A 24,833-nucleotide genomic window follows, 5' to 3' on the forward strand; every position below is an offset into this window, starting at 1 on the left:
AGGAGAAGAGGGCAGCAGAGGATGAGATGGTTAGATAGCATCACTGACTCAATAGACAAGAATTTCAGCAAACTCTGGGAGACAGTGATGGACAGGAGAACCTGGCATGCTTGTAGTTCATGGGGTTGCAAAGAGTCAGACATGACTTAGCAACTGAACAACAACAAATCCATTATCCATTACCATAATACATAACAAACACAAAATTGGACAGCCTAAAACAATAAGCATTTATTTAGGTCATGATTCCGTAGATTCATCATTTGGGTTGGTCTTTGTTGGGAGATTCTTCTGGTGTTTACACCTTGGCTTATGTGTCTGTGGCCTGCCTCCTGGTTGGAAGAGAGAACTGGGTGGTCTAGGATGGCCTGGGTGGCTCATCTCTACTCTACCTGGCCTCTTATCCACCAGAAGAATGCTGGGGCTTTCTACATGGCAATACAATGGACAAAAGGCCCATAAAGTCTCACAAGACCCAGAGCTGAAGCTGCCACACTGTTACTTCTGATATTTTGTTGGACAAAGCAAGTCACAAGGGCAGCAAGATCCAAGGGGTGGGAGGGATAAATCCCCCTCCTGATGAGAGGGGCTGTAAAGTCACATCACAAGAGCCTGAATAGAGGGAACAGTGGGGAGATGAAAGGTTGTTGCTGAACAAAAAGACGCCGGGATTCTTGGCCTCCAGAGGAGAAGAACTCAATCCGGGGCCAGAGAAGAGGCTTGATCGCTCAGAGCTTTTGTGTAATAAAGTTTTATTAAAGTATAAAGGAGATAGGGAAAGTTTCTGACTTAGGCATCAGAAGGGGGCAGAAAGAGTACCCCCTGCTAGTCTTCAGCTGGGTGTTATTTAGTCACTAGCAGTCTGTTAACCCACTCCAGTGTTCTTGCCTTGAGAATCCCAGGGATGGGGGAGCCTGGTGGGCTGCCATCTATGAGGTCACACAGGGTCAGACATGACTGAAGTGACTTAGCAGCAGCAGCAGCAGTCTGTTAATGAAAGAAAGGAATGTCTTAAAACTCAGAATGGCACCAGGCCCCTCATCCATAAGATGCATTTTGGGATAATCTTGGCACCAGATGATTCATCCCAGGCCATAAAACGATTGACTTGAATCTTCTAGAAGGGCAGATTACCATACAAATAGTTTCATTTACATAGATTAGGGGAACAATATCTGAGTATAACATACTGGTTTGTCAAGTAGGTTCTGAGCCATTAGGTGGAACTGACTTTAAGACAGAGTCTATGGTAAATGCATAGTACATTAACATAGCTTAAGACAAACATTTCCATAAGAAAAATGCATTTGTTAACTCAAGGTTTGAGAAGTTAACTTCAAGTGATGGACAGGGAGGCCTGGCATGCTGCGATTCATGGGGTTGCAAAGAGTCTGACACAAGACTAAGCGACTGAACTGAACTGAACTGAACTTCAAGTGAAACTAGGTGTCATTATGGCAACATAGTATTCTAAGAGAAACCTCCTTTTAAATTTGTATAGAGAAGGAAAAAAATATCGCTAGTTTGTTTCCTCCTGCCACTTAAGAGAGATAAAAATGTCTGACACTTGCAGCCTATTTCCTCCATTTGGAGACCCCTGGCCTTCCTGCCTGTTACCCTCTCAGAACCAAGGCCAGTTTTCAATCAAATCTGCCACAGGCCACTCTTTGGCTTCAATTGTTCGCATCCCTGCAACTGAAGAAGTCTCACCTCCTCCCAAGATCCCCCAAGGTCTCATCTGGTCCCAGCACTAGGTTTAAAGTCCAGGGTATCATGATCTATACTAGGTCAGATGCTGGTCCTTAGGTGTGGCTCCTCTCGGTTCAGAGACCCGCAGACTACAAAAGGAGTGGTCTGTCCCACAGGCCCAACACATGGCAGCAAAAGGAGGAAGGACAACCAGGATAAATGGTTCCATTTGACGAGGGGAGGAATGGGATGCACAGAGCAATCGCTGGTCCACAGCAATTCTGAAATCACTGGGGAAATGACCACAGGGCACACAGAGACAGGAAGTGTTCCCTGAGTCAGCAAGTTCCACTTACTGGGAGGGTTCCCCAAGCTGTAAGCCAACAAGACTTTCGTATCTGCCCTCCTGGATATCCCTCCTTTTCCAGCATCTTTTTGGTCACTTTGGAAAATGTACCCTTTGAACAGCTGTCTTAAACTATGCCTGCCTTTAGCAAGTTGGGAGTCCAGAGGTCTTTAAACTGTCCACTTCCCTTAGGCCAGCAGGTGGCGCTTTGTTCCAGTGAAAGTGAAAGTGGCTCAGTCGTGTTCCGCTCTTTGCGATCCCATGGAATTCTCCAGGCCTGAATACTGGAGTGGGTAGCCTATCCCTTCTCCAGGGGATCTTCCCAACCCAGGGATTGAATCCAGGTCTCCCGCATCACAGGCAGATTCTTTACCAGCTGAGCCACAAGGGAAGCCCAAGAATACTGGAGTGGGTAGCCTATCCCTTCTCCAACAGATCTTCCCATCCCAGGAATTGAACCACAGCCCCCTTCATTGCAGGCAGATTCTTTACCAACTGAGCTATTCTATCTTCTTCAGGCGCTCAGTCATGTCCAACTCTTTGCGACCTGTAGCCCACCGGGCTCTGTCTATGGGATTCTCCAGGGAAGAATACTGGAGTGGGTTGCCATTTCCACTCCCCAAAAAGTTTGTGGCGATGTCAGCAATGGGGCTGAATAAAGTATCTTTCACCATGTCCCCCACCTCAACACAAAAATTTAGTATCCATTCAGAGACAAAAGTGCTGTTGTAAAAACTGGGATCCAGTACTATATGCCATGGAGCCAGGCAAGTCTCGTCCACCCCGGTCTCAGGTAATAGACCTCAGACCTCAGTCCCAGCTGTGGGGTCTGTAGTAGCCTGTGGCCTCTTGACCATGGTCTGGGAGCCATGGAAAAACACCGTCTTAAACAATCACCCATGAAAAACAGCTTTTGTAGGACTCCAGGTTTCCAGTGGATGAGCTCCGGCACATAATTAGAGTGAATAAATGTATGTTTCGAAGACATGGACAAGGTAACAGAAGCAGTTTGACATGACCTGCATCACTCCTGCCCTAAGGCAGCACAGTTGAGAGAACATCTCAGCCCACAAGGTCACAAAGGAAAGTGACAGGGGACAAAGAAGACCATTACATGACGATAAACGGGTCAGTTCATCAAGAAGATACAACACATACACATGTTATAGATGTAGACAGAAATAAAGATATAATTTGGATCCATCCAGTATTGGAGCACCTAAGTATATTAAGCAAATATTAATAGATCTGAAGGGAGAAGTGGACAGCAATACAATAACAATAGAGAACTTCAATACCCCGTTTCAACAATGGATAGGTGATCCAGACAGAAAATGAATAAATAAACATAGGTCTTGAACTATGCTTTAGACTAGATGAACCTAATACATATACACAGAACATTCCATCCAAGGAAGAAGCTCCTTGACATTGGTCTGAGAAGAGATTAATTGGCTGGCACCAAAAGCACAGGCAATTAAAAAAAAAGGCAAGTCAAACCACATCAAACTAAAATGCATCTGCACAGCAAAGACACAATCAACAAAAGGAAAAGGCAACTGACTGAATGGGACAAAATATTTGCAAATCATACATCTGATAAGGAGTTAATATCCAAAATACATAAAAAAACTCATACAACTCAACAGCAGGAAAACAATCCAGTTAAAAGATGCTCAAAAGATCTGAAAAGACATTTTTCCAAGGAAGATATTCAAAAGGCCAACAGGTACATCAAAGGGTGCTCACGTCACTAATCACCGGGGAAATGCAAATCAAAACCACAATGAGACAGCACTTCACACCTGTTAAAATGACTAACATCAAGAAGAAAAGAAAGTACAAATGCTGTTGACAAGGTGGACAAAAGGGAACCCCTGTACACTGTTGGTGGGAACATAATAAACTGGCACAGTTCCTCAAAAAATAAAAAGTAGAACTGTCACAGGACCCAGCCATCCCACTTCTGCAAATAAACCCAAAGGAAATGAAATCACTGTGTTGAAGAAATGACTGCCTCCTCCTACTCAAAGCAGCATTATTTACAATAATCTTCCCTTGTGGCTCAGATGGAAATGAGTCCGTCTGCAATGTGGGAGACCCGGGTTCGATCCCTGGGTTGGGAAGATCCCCTGGAGGAGGAAATGGCAACCCATTCAAGTATTCTTGCCTAGGAAATTCCATGGACAAAGGAACCTGGTGGGCTATAGTCCATGGGGTCGCAAAGAGCCAGACACAACTGAGCGACTAACACACAAAGACATGGAAATAACCTTAGTGTCCATCAACAGATACATGGCTGAAGATGTAGTCTATGCAATAACAGATGGACCTTGAGGATATTATGCCAAGTGAAATGTCAGATGAAGACAAAGACTGTATGATTTCATTTATATGTGGAATCTAAAAAACAAACACAAGAGTACCTTTCCTAAAGAGAAATTTTAATTTCAATGTAATTAAACAGCTTAGAATGTCCTGAACCAAGGGAGGTATACGTGTCTTCTAATCCCAGACTCAAGAGAGAATAGACCTTAAGACATTTTTCCTCACCTGAGAGACATATTTCCTGCGGCCTTTCTTTGCTGGATTTTTTTTGCTAGTGGGTGGCTTTGCCCAGGTTCACCCTGTCACTGAGGGTCAGTTCTGCAAGGGTTCCCTCTGATTCTCTCCAGGTCACTCCCAAGTATTCCCAGGGCCAAAGTCTTGTCTCCTCTTCCCCTGATGTCAGTTAAACCAAGGCTTTGGCTTACTGAGATCAGCACATTCTCCCAGGGCAGTGCTGCCTTCTTGTGGCTTCTGGCTTCTCTATTTTTTTGGCCCCTGGAGACACACACTTCCTGTAGCCCAGGACACTCCAAGCTATGAAAAAAATGATCTTGGGCAAGATAAGCAACACTCAGAAGAGTTGGGAGGCAAACCCCAAGTCCACTTGGAGGAATGCACATTCACCCCAGGACTGGGGGACTGCCCAGGAGAAGAGCCCAGAAACACAAGCTTCCAGTACAATCCTGCACAGCAAGTATGAACAAGGACCCACAGGGATCACAGAAAACAGAACCGGAGTGAGAACAGAGCTGGTTATTTGATAGTATGCTGGTACACTGTACCCAGCACTGCTACATGTTCTGTAACTTCAGGGTTTTTCATCATGATTAGTGACCACATTCTGCCAGAAACAGAAGTCTTTACATATGTTTTAAAACATGGTTTTAGTTACATGCAATATAACTTCAGGGCTTCCCAGGTGGCTCAGTGGTAAAGAATCTGCCTGCCATTTCAGGAGACGTGGAAGACAGGCGGGTTTGATCCCTGGGTATGGAAGATCCCCTAGAGGAAGAAATGGCAACCCACTCCAGTATCCTTGCCTGGAGAATCCCATGGACAGAGGAGCCTAGCATTGCAAAGCCTGGGGTTGCAAAGAGTCGGACTCTGAGCTTGCACGCACTTTAACTTCAACTTATTTTCTTTTCTCCTCTCTATAAAAGCTTTTCAATTTAGTTTTCCTGTCTGCTGAGCAACCTGCTTTTTTATTTTTATTTATTTATTTATTTATTTTGCAACCTGCTTTTTTAAAGCTCTTTTATTAAAAAGAAAATTATCAGACTTCCCTGGTGGTAACAGTGGGTAAGAATATGCCTGCCAATGCAGAGGACTCAGGATCGATCCCTGGTACAGGAGGATTCCACATGCTGCAGAGCAACCAAGCCCATGTGCCATTACTACTGAGCCTGCTCTCTAGAGCCCACGAGCCACAATGAAGCCCATGTGCCTGGAGCCTGTGCTCTGCAACAAGAGAAGCCACGGCAAAGAGAACACACAACCAGAGAGTAACCCCCACTTTCTACAGCAAGAGAAAGTCCATGCGCAGCAACGAAGACACAGCAGAACCAAAAAATAAATAAAATAAGAAAATTATCTTACTTAGTAAGGCATATAATGTGTGATCATTGTAAACGATAGTTTAAAATGACAGTTATTATAAACACACTACTATATATAAAACAGATAAGCAACAAGGACCTACTGTATAACACAAGGGACTATGCTCAATATTTTGTGTTAACCTATATGGGAAAAGCATCTGAAAAAGAATATACCTATATTATTATAATATACATACATATAAAGCTGAATCACTTTGCTGCATACCTGAAACTAACACAACACTGTAAATCAACTCTACTCCAATCAAAATAAATAAATAAGAAAAACTACACAGCTACTGAAAGCTTTTTTAAAATAATCTTCATATAAGACACATAATTAAATTGTATTTATTTACATAGGATAATGCATATTTCCTTTGCCATAATGGAAAATAATATTTTTAAAAGAATATGTGTTTATATATATATATATAATCTGCCTGAATCACTTTGCTGTATAATGGGAATTAACACCACTGTTAATCAACCATACTTCAATTTAAAAAATTACATTTCCTTTGGGGCTTACCAAGCATGTATGTCTAAACTCAGAATGTAGAGTGAGATCATACATGCAGAAGGTGTGATAGCTGAGTGTTTTTATTTTCCTTTTTGGCCCAAACACCTGTTTGAGTTCAGGACCCATCACTGATCCAAGTGATGTTCCAGTTATTTAGTTTATCTTAAAAAGTTTTTAAACAAAACTGCAGTGAATGAGTTGGGGTCATCAGCCAAAGTGGAGGTACATTGAGGGTAACCATGGGAGGAAGTGACCCAGTGATTGGGGGGTGGGGTGGGCATGTTGATGATTTTTAAGATGGGTGGGTGGGATTTCTAGTAGTTTGGAAATAAATTTATGTGATTAATTAAGGAATATTGACAAATAATTTTTGCGGTTTTGCCTAAAAATGCTGGGTCAGCACTTGCTAGAGCTTCAGGCAGAGGTGACTGGTGACTACAGAAAGACTCTGGGCAGAGAATTAACAACTGAGCAACAGCCCCTACTGTCAGCAAAATCTAGTCTACAGTTTTCCAGCAGACCATTAAAGAGGATATAATCCCATCTTCACAAATCCTTGTGAAACCACTGGCCCTTTCTCTGGCTTCCGCTTGATTTTTCTATTTGCCTCTTGCACCGATCCTGCAGTTTCTGTTCCTTTTGGCCAAATGTAGTAGCCTCCTCACCTGACTGCAGCAGCTTCCAATAAGGTCTTGCTGCCCTCAAGCTTAGGCACTTGTGCCCACTACAAATCGTCACTTGACATCTGCCTCTACACGGATGAAGTCACGGGCCACAATACCCCGTGGAAGTAGTTCAGAGTGCAGATCAGGAACAAGGCACTCTGTGTTCCAGGAAAAACTGGCAGAACAGGGCTTCGGGTAGGTAGATATTTTCAGGAGAATTTATGAGCCCAATTTTTCCATCTCCTTGTATCCAGAAAAGCGCTAGAATCATTAACAGTGACATCTGAAATGTGTGCTTGAACTCCCTTCACTAAAATCATATATAACACTGACCTCTCCCCACCACTTCAGAGCACTTCCTCAGTTACCTGAGAGGTTGTCTCCCAGGCTACACTCATTTTCCCCAAATAAAGCTTAACTCCCAACTCTCACATTGTACATTTTTATTTTCCAGTCGACACTGATCTTATACACAGTTGCTATAGTCACCTTCACACCCATAATCATATCGCTTCTTTGAAAAACCATCAAGATGCACCACCCCACAACTGGGTCACTTCCTCCCACGGTTATCCTCAAAGTACCACCTCCTCAAGCCACTCTGGCTGATGACCACACCTCATTAACTGCAGGAGGTCTTTTTGCTTTCCTTGTTATTGAGTCTTAGGACTCAAGATGTCTGTTGTTGTCCTGTCCAACTCTTTTGTGACCCCACGGACTGTAGCCAGCCAGGCCCCTCTGTCATGGGATTCTCCAGGCAAGAATACTGGAGTAAGTTGCCATTTCCTCCTCCAGGGAATCTTCCCAACCCAGGGACTGAACCCAGGTCTTCTGAGTCTCCTGCATTGGCAGATGGATTCTTTACCACTAAGCCACTTGGAAACCAAGCCAGATGTCTACCCCAAGGCTGGTGGGAGAGAACCAAGGTCTCTGGATCCCAAGAATGAGGGTGATGTGGATTTTCCAATTTCAGACCCTGTGGCTTATCACCTTCAATATTCTTAATCACCTATAAAATAAGCGAAATTCACAAAGCCTGAACTTTCCCCTGGAGGCAACAGTTAATTAGGTTTGAGCAAAAGATGATTCTTCCATCCGCGTGTTTTCTTCCTGTTCTCTGCAGTAATGAGGACACCTTCCTCATTATTACCCTAAGGCTTGAGTCCTTGCCCTTGCCTCCCAGTGTGGACGGTGGCAGGTCCCATTGCATCCACTTGACTCAAGTCCCCTTTGACAAGGGTCTGAGTGTTATTGAACCAGGGTCATCTGTGATGTGCAGGAGGCCAAACGCTGAGCCTGTGTATGCAGTTCCAGCACACACAGAGTGTGTGCAGCAGAGAAACAGCTCATTCACAAGGCAGCCGAGTGAGAGATGAAAGAACAAATCTTAAATGTGCCTGTCCTATGTTGAGGGGCTTGAGGTATTTATGAGATAAGGAAGCAGGTGATCTCAAGCACAGGGAAAGATTGGAATCAGGAAACAGTTGAGGCTCCAGTGTCTCTGACTTGCATGCTTTTTCATGAGAGGCATGGTCAAAAATGGAAGCCCTTAGCATGATCCGAGGGTGGAGTTTCCAGCTTACTGACATCAAAAGGCCATTCATCAGACACCTGGCACAGACCCAGTTTTAGGGTTGGTGATCCCAACCAGTCTTAACCGGCTTGAACTGACCAGGTGTTCACCCCAATTTCCTGGAAAACAACTAAAATCTGTTTTATTGTAGTGACCATATGTAACAGTTGTTCTCTATTGGCATGGCTAAGGAGTCAAATGAAATGAAATGAAAAGACGCTTTCTCCTTGGATGGAAAGCTGTAACAAATCTAGACGGCATATTAAAAAGCAAAGATATCACTTTGCCAACAAAGTCCATCTAGTCAAAGCTATGGTTTTTCTAGTAGTCAAGTATGGATGTGAGAGGTGGACTATAAAGAAAGCTGAGTGCCGAAGAATTGATGCTTTTGAACTGTGGTGCTGGAGAAGACTCTTGAGAGTCCCCTGGACAGCAAGGAGATCAAACCTGTCCATCATAAAGAAAATCAACATTGGAAGGACTGATGCTGAAGTTGAAGAGTCAATATTTTGACCACCTAATGCAAAGAGCAGACTCATTGGAAAAGACCCTGATGCTGGGAAAGTGTTTGTCAGTCAGTCATGTCTGATTCTTGGTGATCCCATGGACTGTAGCCCACCAGGTTCCTCTGTCCATGGAATTTTCCAGGCAAGAATACCTGAGTGGGTTGCCATTCACTTCTCCAGAGGATCTTCCAGGCCCAGGAATCGAACCCAGGTCTTCTGCACTGCAGGCAGATTTTTTTTACCATCTGAGCCACTAGACTGAGGGCAAAAGGAGAAGTGGGTGGCAGAGGATGAGATGGTTAGATAGTATCACCGACAGTGGACATGCATTTGAGCAAACTTCCAGAGATAGTGAAGGACAGTGAAGCCTGGAGTGCTGCAGTCCATGGGGTCACAAAGAGTCGGACACAACTCAGTGACCAAAAAACAAAAAGGAGTCAAAAGTAAATAAGTGAGTTTGGTCAATGAAGGCAGGTTAAAAGCAGAACTTTCAGCAAGCTGTTCCTTGAGCTAGGTTTTTTTTCGGCCATGCCCACAACATGTGGGATCTTAGTCCTCTGACCAAGGATGGAACCTGCACCCCCGGCATTGGAAGGGCACAGTCCTAACCACTGGACTGCCAAGGAAGTCCCTCCTTTAGCTGCTACTCTGACAAGCTCAAGAATCTTGTTAGTAACCAGTTTCTGTTAATCCTATGTGGTGTTTTTTTTTTTTTTTTTTTTTTAAACCAAATGGGGCAGGGTTTCCTGTTGGACCTGTTTTACCCATTTATCTTGCCAACCAAATGAGTCTCCAGCCAAGTGGAGGGCCTCTCCTGGTGGAGCTGAGGTAGCGGTCCGCTCCTTCTGAACGGGATACTTCCAGTGACCAGGCATGCCGCAGAGACGCGTGAAGGCACGATCGACAGGGTGAGAAGGTCAATAACTAACTACCCCTACCCAAGTTAATGCCTAACAGGGGAGGGTTCGGAGGGGAGAGTCTTTGCCCCGCGTGCTACAAACAGGTAAACTAAAGCTTGCATTTCTCGTCCCCTTGGTTCTGGAACTACGGTGCTCACAGGTCAAAGAGCGTCCACGGTCCAACCTGATGCTGCCCTGCAGGGTGACCACGCCGGTCGGAGGACAGGAAATGACACCCACAAAGACCACCTTGGCAGCCCAGCACCCATCCTGCCGCGCGGCTGCGGTCAGCGGAAACCCTCCGCCAGTGATGGCGGCTTCTCCCGGGAGCCTGGACCCGACCTGCTCCGCCGGGAACCTGGAGGCTGCGGTAATGCGCGCGCAGGTTTTCGGCGGTGGTGCGCGCGCAGCAGCCATTGCCGTGCCCCGCCCCTTCACTGCCTGTGATTGGCCCATCATCCGAAGGGGCGGGCCCTCAGGCGGCAGTGCTGGTGCCGCGTCGCGTCAGTCTGGTGCGACCTCTGCCCGGCGGGAGGGTCGTCCTGTCTGCACCCGAGTCACAGCCATGGCGGCCTCGCTTCTGCTACGGCAAGGACGAGCCGGGGCGCTGAAGGTAAAGAGGGGCCAGACCGGCGGCCGGGAGCTCGAGGAGCCCCGGGAGACCGCGGAGGGCGGGGCAAGACCTGCGGCCTGACGGTCACCTCCAGCCGCCCGGGGATGCCGTTGACTCCGCTTCCGGGGTCGGGGGCCGGGCCTGGGGTGAGGGTTCGGGAACCTGGCCTGGGGGGATTAGGAGCCAGGCCTGGGAGCAACGACGGTCCCGGCGACCCCGGCCACCGCCCCCCCGGACCCCTATCCCCAGGAGCCTCCGGTGTGCAGCCAGGCCACGGACAGGTGTAGGTGCCGCAGGTGTCCCGCGCGGAGCCCCGCCAGAACCCTTGAGGACAGTATCTCTGTTATTTAGCCCAAGGGGAAATGAGGGAACTTTCAAGAACCTGGTTGACCTGGTAACTAGGCAGCCACTCAGAAGCCAGCTTAGGTTACCTCATCTGTGAAATGAAAAGGAGAAAGAACTTTCTCCATCTGGACAAAGCTAAGTCCACTTCACTGTATTTAAAATTAAAAATGACTCTTTTGACAAAAGCAGTAACTATTCTAATCGTCGCAAAATACAGATAATGGAGGGGGCATCTGTTGTGAGAGAGGCCACTGTTTTCCTTTTCATATCTTGGCCCAGTTCATTTTTCAAACTTTCATGAATACATATACACAGTGGCTGACTTTATTTTGGGGGACTCCAAAATCACTGCAGATGGTGATTGCAGCCATGAAATTAAAAGATGCTTGCTCCTTGGAAGGAAATTTATCACCAACCTAGACAGCATATTAAAAAGCAGATACATTACTTTGTCAACAAAGGTCCGTCTAGTCAAGGCTATGGTTTTTCCGGTAGTCATGTATGGATGTGAGAGTTGAACTATAAAGAAAGCTGAGTGCCAAAGAATTGATGCTTTTTGAACTGTGGTGTTGGAGAAGACCCTTGAGAGTCCTTTGGACTGCAGTGAGATCCAACCAGTCCATCCTAAAGGAGATCAGTCCTGGGTGTTCATTGGAAGGACTGATGTTGAAGCTGCAACTCCAATACTTTGGCCCCTTGATGCAAAGAGCTGACTCACTTGAAAAGACCCTGACGCTGGGAAAGATTGAGGGCAGGAGGAGAAGGGGACGATAGAGGATGAGATGGTTGGATGGCATCACCGACTCAATGGACATGGGTTTAGGTAGACTCCGGGAGTTGGTGATGGACAGGGAGGCCTGGCATGTTGAGGTTCATGGGGTCACAAAGAGTCAGACACACCTGAGCAACTGAACTGACGTCATAACCAGAAAAAGCAAATGCTTCATTCACCTTCATGTGGGTACTGTAGGTGCCTGTGTTCTGTGTCTAGCACATAGTAGGCTTAGTGAGTATATACTGAGTGAATGAACACTCTGTGAAGTGTTCACTTACAGTATATAGTAGACAGTTTTGAAGCAACTATTTTTCATTTTCAGTAGCATTTTTAATGGCTAGATTGTGCTTCTGCTTTATATTCTAAGCACAGGAAAACATTTTATGAAAAGAATCAAGTATTTTGTAGATTGATAGGTAATTGGAGACTACAAAAAAAATATGCTTAGGAGAAAGTCACTTTGGAAGAAATACTCGAATGTTAGTAGTGACTGTCCTTGAACTCAGGCGTTTTTTGCTCGAAGTTTTTTTGTATTTTTCAAACTTTCCATAATATATGTAGATGCTGAAAATTATAATAACTGTTAGAAATATGCCATATGAATTCACAGCATTTATATGTCTTAATAGTACTATTCATAATATTCATGCTAATAGATGTTATAAATGGTATTACTCTAAAATTTCTGTTGTTGTGCCATTCTTTTGTCAGACTGTGCTTCTGGAAGCAGGCGTGTTTCGAGGACTTGCTCCTGCAGTTTCTCTCTCTGCAGAATCAGGAAAGAATGAAAAGGGATTACCACCGAACCCCAAGAAGCAGAGCCCACCAAAGAGTAAGGTTTTCATGGTTGTCATAAGTGAGAGAGAAGGCAGAGTGAATAAATCAGCTTCCTAGGCATTAGAAAGAATTTTCTAGCTACATAATTTGATGCTTCATTTTTTAAAGAGTGTCCAGATTACAAGCAGACAGAGGATCTGTGACTAGTTTTAGACCAAACACAGCAGTAACATCATAGTCTTTGACTCTGAACTGGTTCTCTGTATTTTCTAAACATCAGACTGCATGGGTAGCAATGGGATGCAGCTTATGCCGACTCTGTGGTATCTGATGGCTGTGCTCACGTGCTCCTATGAGGTGGCTGTGACCCCCACCCTGTTTTTCCTCCCTGACTGGCTCTTTTCAGTGTCTCTGGAACTTGTCAGTGGTCTCCCAGGCTTTGCATGGTCATAGCCGGGGACTGCTGGCGTCTTTATGACTTTGGAGAGGGAGTTAGGAGTAGGCTCCAATTCCATCACGACTTCCTTAACAAAGTGTGGTTATCTGTTTCTAGCTCTTTCCGTAGTCATTTTGACTTTACCGCCAGTTTTGACTCTTGCCCCTGAATCCAGTGTAGTACATGCTCATGGGGGGAAATAGGAAATGCAGCATTGTTCAGTTACTCAGTCGAGTCCGACTCTCTGCAGCCCCATGGACTACAGCACACCAGGCTTCCCTGTCCTCCACTGTCTCCTGGAGTTTGCTCAAACTCATGTCCGTTGAGTCGGTGATGCCATCCATCTCATCATCTGCCACTCCCTTCTCCTCCTGCCCTCAGTCTTTCCTAGCATCAGGGTCTTTTCCAGTGAGTCATCTCTTCACATCAGGTGGTCGAAATACTGGAGCTTCAACTTCAGCATCAATCCTTCCAATGAATAGTCAGGGTTGATTTCCCTCAGGATTGACTGGTTTGATCCTTGCTATCCAAGGGACTATTTAAGAGGCCCATTGCGTTTAGTCTTAATTGATGAAACCTCAGTTAACTCTTTTTTTTTTTCTTTTTTTTTTCCAGTTAACTCTTAATATACATATACAATGTACAGTCTCTTTGTAAATCTTTGACTATATGGGGTTTAGAATGATTGTTTTGAGTTTGTCTTATTTTCATCAAGATATTATTTCCTCAGTTTGAGTGTTTGAAAGTGTGTAGATGCTTTTGTCCCCTCTTCATCTGCACACAAAAACACGGGTAGGTTATAAAATATTGGTGTGTTGTTGAGAGAGCCTTCAGCTGCCTTTCACATGCCGTCCATCTTGGCTAAGGACACATACCTGCCCTGTGTGTCTGCGTGCTCATCCACTGGAGGCCCAAATTCAACAGGAAGATTGTTGTTTTCTGTCCTGCACCTGCCACGTTTTTAAAGCCCATGTTCTTTTTCAATTTTCATCTATACATTTTAAAATAGCTATCTTAAATACAGGGCTTCCCTGGTGGCTCAGTGGTAAAGAATCCACCTGCAATGCAGGAGATGCGGGCTTGACTGTGGATTCAATCCCTGGGTCAGGAAGATCCCCTGGAGACAGAAATGGCAGCCCACTCCAGTATTCTTGCTTGGGAAATCCCATGGACAGAGGAGCCTGGCAGGCCACAGTCCATGGGGCCACAAAAGAGTTGGGCATGACTTAGCGACTAAACAGCAACAATCTTAAACATAAAGTCTCTTCTTTTTTCCAAAGATCCCCTTTTTCAGAAATGTGCTTCTATATGTGAATAGAAATGGAATGCTTCATCCTGTGATGGTTTTGGGTGCAGTTGTGAGAAAGGAATACCGAGCTGGGGGTTGGCCTTGGGCTCACGTAGCTTCTACCTCTGGCCACAGCAAATCCTGCAGGCCTCAAGTCCCTTTGTGCTGAGCGAGGTCAGCGGACCAGTCTTGCTAGGTCAGTATGAGGTTGATGACCTGTATGGTATGTGTGTGTGGTCAGGTGCGAAGACAGCCTTTAGAGCTGTGCTGTCTTTAATGCACTTTACACTTGTATTTCAGAACTTAAAAAGTAATTCCAGTCCCTGCTTCTAAGTCAGCAAGTGCAGTCCTCAGTATTTCTCCCGAGGTGTCAGGGATCAGTGAGCTGAATCCACAGTCAAACCTGCGTCTCCTGCATTGCCTGCGGATTCTTTACCACTGAGCCCCCAGGGAAGCCCTGTGTTTAACACCCCTGTGTTACAGATGAGAAGGTGGAGAGGGGGGCACTCCTGAGCCATCGAGGTCACACCGTGTCAGTGGTGGAGCCTGATTTGAGCCCCAGCAGTAAGCTCCCCAGTCTGTATTTATAAGCAGTGTGTTGTCTTGTTGGTGGAAAAAAATCAATTCTTGTGTATTCATTAAAACCAAAAAAAAAAAAAAAGCCCAACTTTTCTTTAATAGTAAAAATCATATGAAAAGAAGTTTTTGTTACCATATAAAATTGAAAAACTGTTTTGCATCCTGTTGAAATGTACCTTTGCTTCTGAAATTAGTTTTGTGACCCACTGACAAGATGTAGAGCTGCTCATCTCATCTGTTTTGAACACCTGAGTCACCTTGATTTTCAGTTAGGGTGCTACTAAAAAGCTGAAAGTTGTGCCCACCCCTGTTTTTCAGTGAGATACTGAAAGGATACTGAAAAGATACTCAGGAGATTCAAGTGGAGAGGAGAGACAGAAGCTGTAGGAGAGCGCTGCCTCTGCACTGTGACTTGTGTCTGTAGACCTTTATTTATCTGGGCTGTGACAGCCTCTGAGGATTAGAACCCGCCCCCGAAAGTCCGCCTCTCGTGCTGGGAGGGGTGGCTCTGTGACTGTTCTTATTTTAGGGGCTTTGTGTCTCGCATATTTGTCTTTCGAGGAAAGTCATACTCAAACTAGAACGCTGTCAGAGTGTGCAGGTGTCCCGCCATCAGAAACACGAGTTTCATGAAAACGAGCAGGTAGGGTCATGCTTAAGTTGAGAGCGAGCGCGCTGCTCCGTACACGTGGCTGTCTCTAGGCGGCAGGACCCCACTCGGCCGAGTGCAGGCGTGGTGTCGCCGCCGGCACTGTGGACAGGGTCACTGGTGGCCGCTGTGGTCATCGCAGCAGGCTTCCCTCCACGTCACAGAGCATGCTGGGCCTGCGCTGCAGAGCGACGGAGGTTGGCTCCTGATGAGAGGCAGCTGTGTTACTGTGGTTCCGTCTGTTAGCCTGTCTGTGGGCTTCTCCCAGTAACCAAGCCTGCACAGAAGATATTTTAAAGCATTCTTATTTAGTATGGTAGACCAAAGTTTCCTTTTTCAAACAAAATAAACTTATTTCATTTGAGATTTTCTTTTTGCTTTCAGTAGGTGGTAAGTCTAATGTTTTAATAACTTAACTTACATTTTTTAAAATCTTCATAATAAATTTTGAAAGGGTAAGGCATTATAATGAGATAGTAGCCTATCTAAAATAAGCCTTAATAGAAGTTAATTTTTCACACTTGGAAAATTCATGCTCAGCATAAAAGTGGATCAGTGGTAGAGGTGAGCAGGCTAGCGGAGTTTGGAGGCCAGTGTATGTTACACATTCCTTGTCAGAGCCTTTGTGCTGTTTCAGGTATGGTTTAGAAAAACAGAATGAGAGGGTTTGAGTGCATGTGCATGCGTTTACCTTGATTTTATGTTTAATGTGATCCTGGGGCTCTGTGCTTGTTCTGTTCCTGCAGTCAGAATGCAGGTTCTGGGATGGTGCATGGCTGCAGATTCAGACAGGGCCTGGAGGGAGTCTGAACTGTCACCCACGGCTCTGGCTGTTCAGTCATATCCTCTTACACCACCCATTGCCCTCTCTCTGGCCCATTTCTGATTATTTCTCAGTTTTCTTTGATCATTTTCTGTCATTCTGATGTGTGTATGTATATGTATGTGTGTATATATATGTGTGTCTGTGTATATATATGTGTATATATATATAGTCTGTGTGTGTGTATATATATAATCCCTGATCTCAGAAAATAATTAAGAGATTTTTTTTTGGATACCAGTAAAATGGTAAAGTTAGAAATACATTTTTTTCCACTTTAAAGAAGTGGTATGCTTTTTAGTATAAAATAGTCTCCTAGACTTGAAAAATAGGAAATGCATTTAGAGTTTGCTCATCTGCAATATATTTTTTTAAATTTTGCTTTAGACTTGAAAAGTAATTTAATTTATAAAAACTTTTTCTATATTTTTCTTCTTATCTGTATGGTTAAAAAAGATTTATCACCAGAGACAATTGAGTGAAAATAGAACTAATGAATGTTTTGTGGGATTTCATTTTCTTTCCTGGTTGACTCTACAACATCTAAGACTTACAATACCACTTACTGTAACAATTTAAGACTCACTGTTTCTAATGACACATATGATACTCAGTTATTTTAGACCTTTTTGGTCTTGAAACAGTTTTCTTTGGCAGAATAAACCGCTAAAGGACATGATTTTGCAGGACTCTTGTTCCTCTCAGGACACCTTCGTTTGGCACCCAGTATCCCCTCCCTCCCACCCCCTACTCTTAAACTTGTGCATCTGCTTCCCCCAGACCCAAACCAGACTCTCTTCTCCACTTTTGCTTTGTTCTTTTGTTTAAAAGGTCAAATTCATGCAATATGGGTCATTTTAAAAATATTTGAGAGGCATCAATTTCTTTAGGGATTTGAGAAATCAGGCATTTCTAAAACTTTCATCATCTGAAAATATCTTTATAATTTATCTTAAATTGAGATGAAATAGTAGTTTAAAAAATAATTATCATCAGGAAGCTTTCACTGTGAAAAATGGAGATAAGATTGTTACTTCTTCTATTGTTTAAAAACCCATCTTAAAAAATCTTCAGCTATCAAGGAAGACATCTGCGATTTTTTTTTTTAATTGTTCTCCTGTGTGGCTTGGCTTTCTGTTAAGAGTGGGTTTCCATGGAGCAGTTCGTAATATGATGATGTTGAAGATACTGTCAATAACAAGGTGATATGTAATGAAATGTCTGTGACCTTGATGAATTCACACTGTTTTACTCGATATGAAAAATAATAATCCTCTTTATGCCGTTTCCTAGATGTAGTGGAACCAAAGGAGAGGGGCCAGCAGCTCGCCCCCCCAACAGCAGATGCGGTGTCCAAACCCTTATCTGCACCCACTTCCTCCCCATCAGTTGTGAGCCAAAGCAGGACGCTAGCAAGCCCTAGCCCCGATGCCAGCGTGCTGCACACAGACCAAGGGCTTCCGAAGCTTTTGTCAAGAAAGACTTTGGTAGAGTTTCCTCAGAAAGTCGTGTCTCCATTCAGAAAACAGGGTTCAGATTCAGAAGCAGCCCAGTGGGGCAGGAGAGGAATGGATGATTCGTCTTCATCTTCATCCTCATCCAGCTCCTCCGATTCAGAGTCTGACGAGGAGGGCGACCGCTCAGGAACAGATCCTCAGGTGAAGAGCAAACGCAAGGGAGGGTCTCCCGTAGCAGAGGCCTCACGTTCCTCTGCAGATAGGGCCCCCAAAACTGAGATATTGACCAAAGAGAAGACAGTGGCACAGCAGCCACAGCTGGACCTCACCCCTGCAGAGAGGCCCCGCCAGGCAAAGAAAAAAGGGGCCTCCAGTCAGCCCCTGGAGGACAGAAAGGACCCCAAACCCAAAACCACAGCGCCCAAGTCACACGCCGCTGAGGAGTCTATGAAGCAAAATGTAAAGGAGAAACAATCACAAAAGATATCTAGAGCAAACAAAATAGACAGAGAAAGCCAAAAGCCACTTGAAGTTAAAAAAGTCTTGTCTGACCGAACAATGTGGGGATTGTCCACACATCCCGATGGCAGCCCGGCGCCCACCCCATCACCAGGAGCCAGAGCCGGGGGGCAGCCGCTAGCCCCTCCTGAGGCCAGAGGGAGCCTTTTGGAGAAAAAAGTGCCAGAAGCAGACGGGGAGCTGGCTCTTCCCCTGTTCAAAACAGAAAAAGTGGAAAAGCAGGCAGCAGAAGGAATCTTAAAGGCTGAGGAAGAGATTTTGGAAGATCAGCTACCCATGCAAAATTTGAAGCCAGCCCCTGTTCAAAATAAAGATTTTCTGGATGAAAAGCCTGCAGTCCTGAAGCTTGAGGAGAAGGGCGGGATCATGGAGGACTCTGCCGCTCAAGTGGAAGGCCAGGACCACACACAGGGTACACCTTGCCTTGGGGTTCAGAGCTCTTTCTGTCCTTTGGGTGGGGAGGTCAGGCTCTGAAGAAAGGTGCGATGAAAACAAGTGTTACACTCGATCAGGTTCCCCAGTAGGCCTGTGGCTGGTAGCACTGTCTCAGATAAGCTGGGGGGTGTATGTTAATTATGGGTAGAAATTCCTGAAACATTTCAGATTTATTTCACAATGAAAAAGTTTGCCCTTGGCGCTTCCGACTGTTTCTTAACCAGTAGAACTTGTGACAACAGGCAGATGAACATCTTCATCCTTAACTTTGAAGGGTGTTGAATCTGCAGGGAACCTCATTGAGTGAGGGGTGGTGGGAGGGTTCTGTTAAACTCCCCAGGTGAGAAGCGGTGCTTACACTTGGAGAAATGGCCTTCAGGTGAGCTGAACAGGCCTTTGTGTTTAGCATCGTTATGCCTAAGGGAAGAGCTCACTTTAGGGATTGAAGCTGGACCTTAAGGCAGCCCTGAACTGCCTGAGTCTAGTTTACCCTGGACGTGTCCTCTGATCCATCTGAGGAGCACAGCAGGCTGCTTTGTTTTTCTGTACTGAGTTTTTATGAAGGGCTTTTTTGCTTCCCTAAATTTTTAAAGGGAAACTGTTTATTCTTATTTTACCACTTTCTTTTGCATCGAACTTCATAAAATACAGTGTGCTTTCTTTAGGGGGACCACAGCAAAATGGGAAAGCAGGTCTCCAGTTTTAGGATCTGTGGCTCTTGAAATGCACCCATCACTAACAAACACAGCTTCTTCCTGTCTGCACTCTTCTGTTTAAAGCCTCTCTGAGGCTAGTGTACGTTACCTGTAATTATTGTTGTTGCCTCACTGTGTTACAGTATTGTGTGTTTTCTTCCCTCCCCTTTTCTCCCTCTTTCATGAACATACGAAGCTGCAGCCTGCACCTGCCAGCCTCCTCCTGACCCCAAAAACTGCTTTCCTGCTGCTGTCATAGTCACTCCGCTGTAGACTTGTCAAACCTTCAGGGTAACACAGAATTGGGAGTTTTCGGATTGCAGATCTTTTTGAAAACAATTTGGCTAATTTTTGATGATTGTGTTATTTTTCCAACATTCTCTTTGCCCTTTGGAGGCTGAAGACGCTGCCCGGAGTGCAGCTGACTTTCAGGGCAGCGTCTGCAGGGGGTGAGCTGTAGCTCGCCCAACCCAGCCACTGGGCTCCTGTCCTGCCGGGGAGGGGTGGGGGTTCAATTCCCTTCTGTCAGCTCCCCCCCCACACATGGACTATGAGAATGCACCTGCCTGAGCTGTCCCCAAGAGAAGATACCCTGCTTGTTGAGACGGGGAAGAGATCAGTTCTCTTAATAAGACGTCATTGTTTTAACGCGACTAAGAAAATGAAAAACACTTTGGTATGAAAATTTTGATATGAATTCAAATAGTGGGAAACTGTAGTTACTTTTTTTGAAGCATGATTAGAAGTGAACGGAGTCTGGACAACTGTAGTTTCAGGGCCGTGAGAACCCATCCGGCATCAGCCATGACCCAGGCCGGCTCCCCTGTGCCATCCTCGTGTCTAAGGGCACATCACAGGGAAGTGGGGTATCTTTTGCTTCATCCACACACATGGTATTAAGAGCACCAATTATGTAGGTGTGTGGGTTCTAATTCTTCTTTCTTCCACATAAAGGGAGAAGGCTAAGTATTTTTTAGTCTGAATCTAAAGTTTACCAACAACTTCTTTTTGAAAAAGTTAAACAACAAAAGCTCCACATCTCGTTTCTAGTTCCCCTTAACTGTGTTATCATCAAAAACATTGGACTTTATCTGATTTTCTTGTATTTGGAGACTTAGAAGTCTCACTTAGTTGTTACTTTAAAATTTTTCTTCTGTAAATGGTTTATTGCTGTTAGAGATAGATTTTTAATAGATCTGCTTTTTTTCCTGCATCTTTTAAATGACCTGCACATCCCTCCATAACTGTTCTTGGCATTTGCAAAATTCTGAGAAGTCCAGGGTCTACACAAAGTAAGATATAAAGCCATTATAAAAGCTATTCCACCTCTTTCATGATTAGTGTAAATTTTAATCGAGTTTCTTTATTTTGCTTTTGAAGATACTGTTGCTTTCTGGGCTTTTCTAAGTAGACAATGTGTTTATTACATGTGGGATTTATGAAGACTGCTTGGGGTGTGTGTATGAGAGAGAAAGCTGACCCATTCAGAAGCTCCCCACTTACCCCCTGTTGTGTTTTCCCCGCAGAGCCTGCATCAACCACTCCCACCGAGCCGTTTGACAACACCACCTACAAGAACCTCCAGCATCATGACTACAGCACATACACCTTCTTAGACCTAAACCTGGACCTCTCCAAGTTCAGGATGCCCCAACCCTCTTCAGGACGGGAGTCCCCCCGCCACTGAGAGCCCAGTTTAAAGATTACGCTTTCTGTGTCTGTCTTCATTCTTGCCTGCAATCCTCTGGACAGTCACGAGACCCGGCGTGTAGAATCCTGGCGAGTAGTGAATTAGCAGCACTCCTCTGATGGTTCAGTCTCCATGTGTTTAGAGACACCTGGTGTGGGGATTTCTCTCTCTTTATAAAGTATGGCTCAGTGGGCAGATCCACACAATTAGAGAGTCGGAGGTGTCTTCCCTCTGTGTGGTTCCACTGAGCTGAGCCCCGGTCAGCTTGGTGTTCTCTGGCTCACCAGTGTGGAGTCGATGAGTGTAGCGGGGCCTTCTGATAAGACCTAGTTCTTGATGAATGAGGTATAGGAGTTGTATACATTTTAACTAACCACTGCAGAGAAATTATAATAAATTATGGCATTTTATGATCAGAAGGATCTGAATTCTTTTGTTCCGTTGGATTGGGTATGTGATGTAGACTTGGGGAGTTGCGGAGCAGTGGGATTACAGACAGGTGAAAGTGGTACATGGGGTCCTGCAGCTTTGTTCCGGGTGGCCCGGTAAGATGAGCTTCTCTGCCCACGGAGGGTTTCTGGGATGGCCCGGTGACTTCCCATCCCTCAGGGTGACATTACCCAGGCTGGGGGGCGTGCAAGTGGGAGCAGGCTCTGTGCATCCCACGGTGTCTGTCTGTCCCTCTGTGTGTCCCCAGGCCCCATGGGGACTCTGAGAAGTAACAGGTCCAGCTGAGATCGTTGCTCAGAGAGAGGCTGTGTCCGCCTGCTTGGGCCACGCGTCCCCCTGCGGCAGAACACCTGTCTACACACTGGGACATTTCCTGGTTTGCCTGTTCTCATGCTTCTTGCTTGTTTCTGTGCCCAAGCTTGTGGGCCTTAGTTCATTTCAGTTCTGGTTCTTGGCCTCTAGTCAATTTACAACAAACAGTACAGTGTGTTATAACTTCTGACTCACATTTCTATAATCCTGCTTTTCTTAAAATGAGTCCAAGTAAGGATACCAAGACTGAAAACGTGGGGTTGAAAAGCTAGTATTGTGATCATCTGTCTCAGATTTCATTACCGCCCCGGAGGCTTAGCGACTCAACAAAGTTCTCTAATCACATTTTTCATTATAAGAGTACTAAGACCCATTACCAAAAGAAAGCAAATGGAACATAGATTACCTGAAATCTCTGCTCATCCGACCATGGTTAATACAGAACAGGTTTCCTAGTGCTGCAACCATATAATGTACATACAGCTTTCTATCCTGGGTTTTGGGGTTTTTTTTCCATTTAATAGCTTCTTACACTGTGGCCCATGGAGCCACTGTGATGTGGAGGTGTGTGAAGGGTCGTGGTCTCTGATGCCAGAGTACACTTCCCTGGACTGTTAATACCACAGAGAGTTGTGAAAGGTTGCTGCTGAGCCATGAAAGACGCCGGGATTCTTGGCCTCCAGAGGAGAGAAATTCAATCTGGGGCCAATGACGAGGCTTGATCGCTCAGAGCTTTTGTGTAATAAAGTTTTATTAGAATATAAAAGAGAAAGCTTCTGACCCAGACATCAGAAGGGGGCAGAAAGAGTGCCCTCCTGCTAGTTTTCAGCAAGAAGCTATACACCCATCAGCAGGCTGCTAATTGGAGAGAGGAAATGTCTCAAAACTCAGAGTGGCACCAGGCCCCTCATCCACAACCTGCATTTTGAGATAACAGTGGCACAAGCTGAGTCAACCCAGGCCATAAAACAATTGACATGAATCTTGAAGAAAGGCAGATTTCCAAGCAAGTACATAGTCTCATTAATACAGCCTAAGAACACTTTCACGAGTAAAACATAGTGGTTTGTCGCGCCATTATTGATTCTGAGTCTTAGGCAGAGACTTGAAGAAAGACAGTCTAAGGTAAATACATAGTTCATTAACATAGCTTAAGAAAAACATTTCCATAAGAAAAATGCATTGGTTAGCTCGAGGTTTGAGAGAAGTTCTGGTGGAACCAGTTGTCATCATGGCAACACAGAATTTTAAAAGAAACCTATTAATTTTGTATAGAGAAAAAAACATCTGACGCTTGCAGTCTATTTCCTGCACTTGGGGACCCATAGCGTTCCTGCCTGTTACTCTCTCAGTTGTAGTTCTTTTTGCATCAAAACAAGTCTGGATATATTTCAATCTGCATAATATTTCCCCCTGGCTCTAACCCTCTGGAAAGTCCCAGGAGCCACGATAAAGAGCACCAGGCACGGCTCTGCATTCAGACCCCAGAGCCTTCATCTGGGCACTGCAGCCACAGCTACCCACTGAGCGCAGCTCATTGAGTTTGTGTAATTTCCCACGTTCTCTTGTAAAAAAGAGTGCTGCCAAAACGTCTGTGTGCATGTAACTCATTTTGTATTTTCTGTTGTTGTCTGAAGAGGAATTTCCAGAAACCAGGCTAATGAAGTGATTCGTGAACATGTGTATTGCTTTCATTTCTGTGAGATTTTTAAGTTGGCTTAATACATTTTGAATTCAACAAGATTTGCCTCTCTTTTTGTGGTTTTCATGTCATGTCACCTGAATGCTGGCATCTTCCTGGATGTTGGTTCTCTTACACCTGTTGCGACACACACCCTGGGACTGCAGGAGGCTGTACGGGGACCTGCTCATTGTGGGTTCTGGCTCCGAGGCTCACTGGCAGCTGGTTAATAACAGAAACCCAGCAGATGATCGTGTGGCTTTCCTGATCCTGCTTCCAAGTCCGGGCTTTGCGTTTGATGGTTTCTAATCTCGTCTCCCAACCCAAGGATGTTGGGAGTCGCTATCCCACCGCGCTGTCTGACCATGGTCCTCTACCTTGGGTGTAGAATGCAGTCAAAGACTTGTAAAATGACCTTGCTAATACCACAATGCACTGCAGCCTGCAGGAAGGCTGTGTGAGGTAGAAACCACGCAAACCAAATCGCTCTTAAACCTGGGGAGCACGGGAGGAGTTTTTCCATAAATGGGCCAGATAGTAAATATTTTTGACGTTGCCACATACCATCAGCGTGGCTGTCATTTTTCTTCAACTCTTTGAAGATGTTAAAAAAAAAAAAAAACAGATCACCAGCCCAGGCTGGATGCATGAGACAAGTGCTCGGGCCTGGTGCACTGGGAAGACCCAGAGGAATCAGGTGGAGAGGGACGTGGGAGGGGGGATCCGGATGGGGAATACATGTAAATCCATGGCTGATTCATGTCAATGTATGGCAAAAACCACTACAATATTGTAAAGTAATTAGCCTCCAACTAATTAAAAAAATAAAAATAAAAACCCAAACCACTCTTGGTGTGGGCCTTACAAAAAGAGGCAGAGATTGGGTTCGTCTGAGAGCGACAGCTTTAAGTTTTAATACCCCAGTGTTATGGGGCAGCCACAGGTCATTTAATTCAGTGAAGGGTGGGCTAAACGAGTTTGCTTCCGGTGCTTGCCACCCAGTTCTACTGCCTTCTCCCCCTGCCTCCTTCCCTCTGCCCTCCTGTGGGCTTTCTTCTAGAAGGGATCTAAATGAAGACCAAGAGGTAAAACATTTAACAGCCAAAGTGACGCTCCTTTGGGAGTAACTTCCACGCTGGGAGTCTGACGTCCAAGATCAAGGTGCTAGCTGATCCAGTGCCT

At 45.1% G+C, this 24,833-nt stretch overlaps 1 protein-coding gene across 2 annotated transcripts; it reads left to right on the top strand.

The window, feature by feature from the left end:
- The first annotated feature begins 10,574 nt into the window (after positions 1 to 10,574).
- Positions 10,575 to 21,627, top strand: NDUFV3 (NADH:ubiquinone oxidoreductase subunit V3). Of its 2 annotated transcripts, XM_065942689.1 has the most exons (4): positions 10,575 to 10,740; positions 12,572 to 12,692; positions 17,706 to 18,800; positions 21,045 to 21,627. In XM_065942689.1, exons 1-4 carry the CDS (start codon positions 10,693 to 10,695, stop codon positions 21,203 to 21,205), a joined length of 1,425 nt encoding a protein of 474 aa, XP_065798761.1. In that variant the 5' UTR covers positions 10,575 to 10,692; the 3' UTR covers positions 21,206 to 21,627. The 2 variants fall into 2 exon arrangements, with proteins under 2 accessions (XP_065798761.1, XP_065798762.1); XM_065942690.1 differs by lacking the exon at positions 17,706 to 18,800 and having other exon boundaries at positions 10,581 to 10,740.
- The last annotated feature ends 3,206 nt before the right edge of the window (positions 21,628 to 24,833 follow it).

Source organism: Muntiacus reevesi, chromosome 8 (assembly GCF_963930625.1).
Source record: "Muntiacus reevesi chromosome 8, mMunRee1.1, whole genome shotgun sequence".
Lineage (NCBI taxonomy): Eukaryota > Metazoa > Chordata > Mammalia > Artiodactyla > Cervidae > Muntiacus > Muntiacus reevesi.

Excerpts from the sequence above, each read along its gene's own strand:
- NDUFV3 (XM_065942689.1), top strand. The coding sequence starts at position 10,693 with ATGGCGGCCTCGCTTCTGCTACGGCAAGGACGAGCCGGGGCGCTGAAG. Across the intron at positions 10,741-12,571 it reads GACGAGCCGGGGCGCTGAAG|ACTGTGCTTCTGGAAGCAGG; the intron begins GTAAAGAGGGGC and ends TTCTTTTGTCAG. Across the intron at positions 18,801-21,044 it reads AGGCCAGGACCACACACAGG|AGCCTGCATCAACCACTCCC; the intron begins GTACACCTTGCC and ends TTTTCCCCGCAG.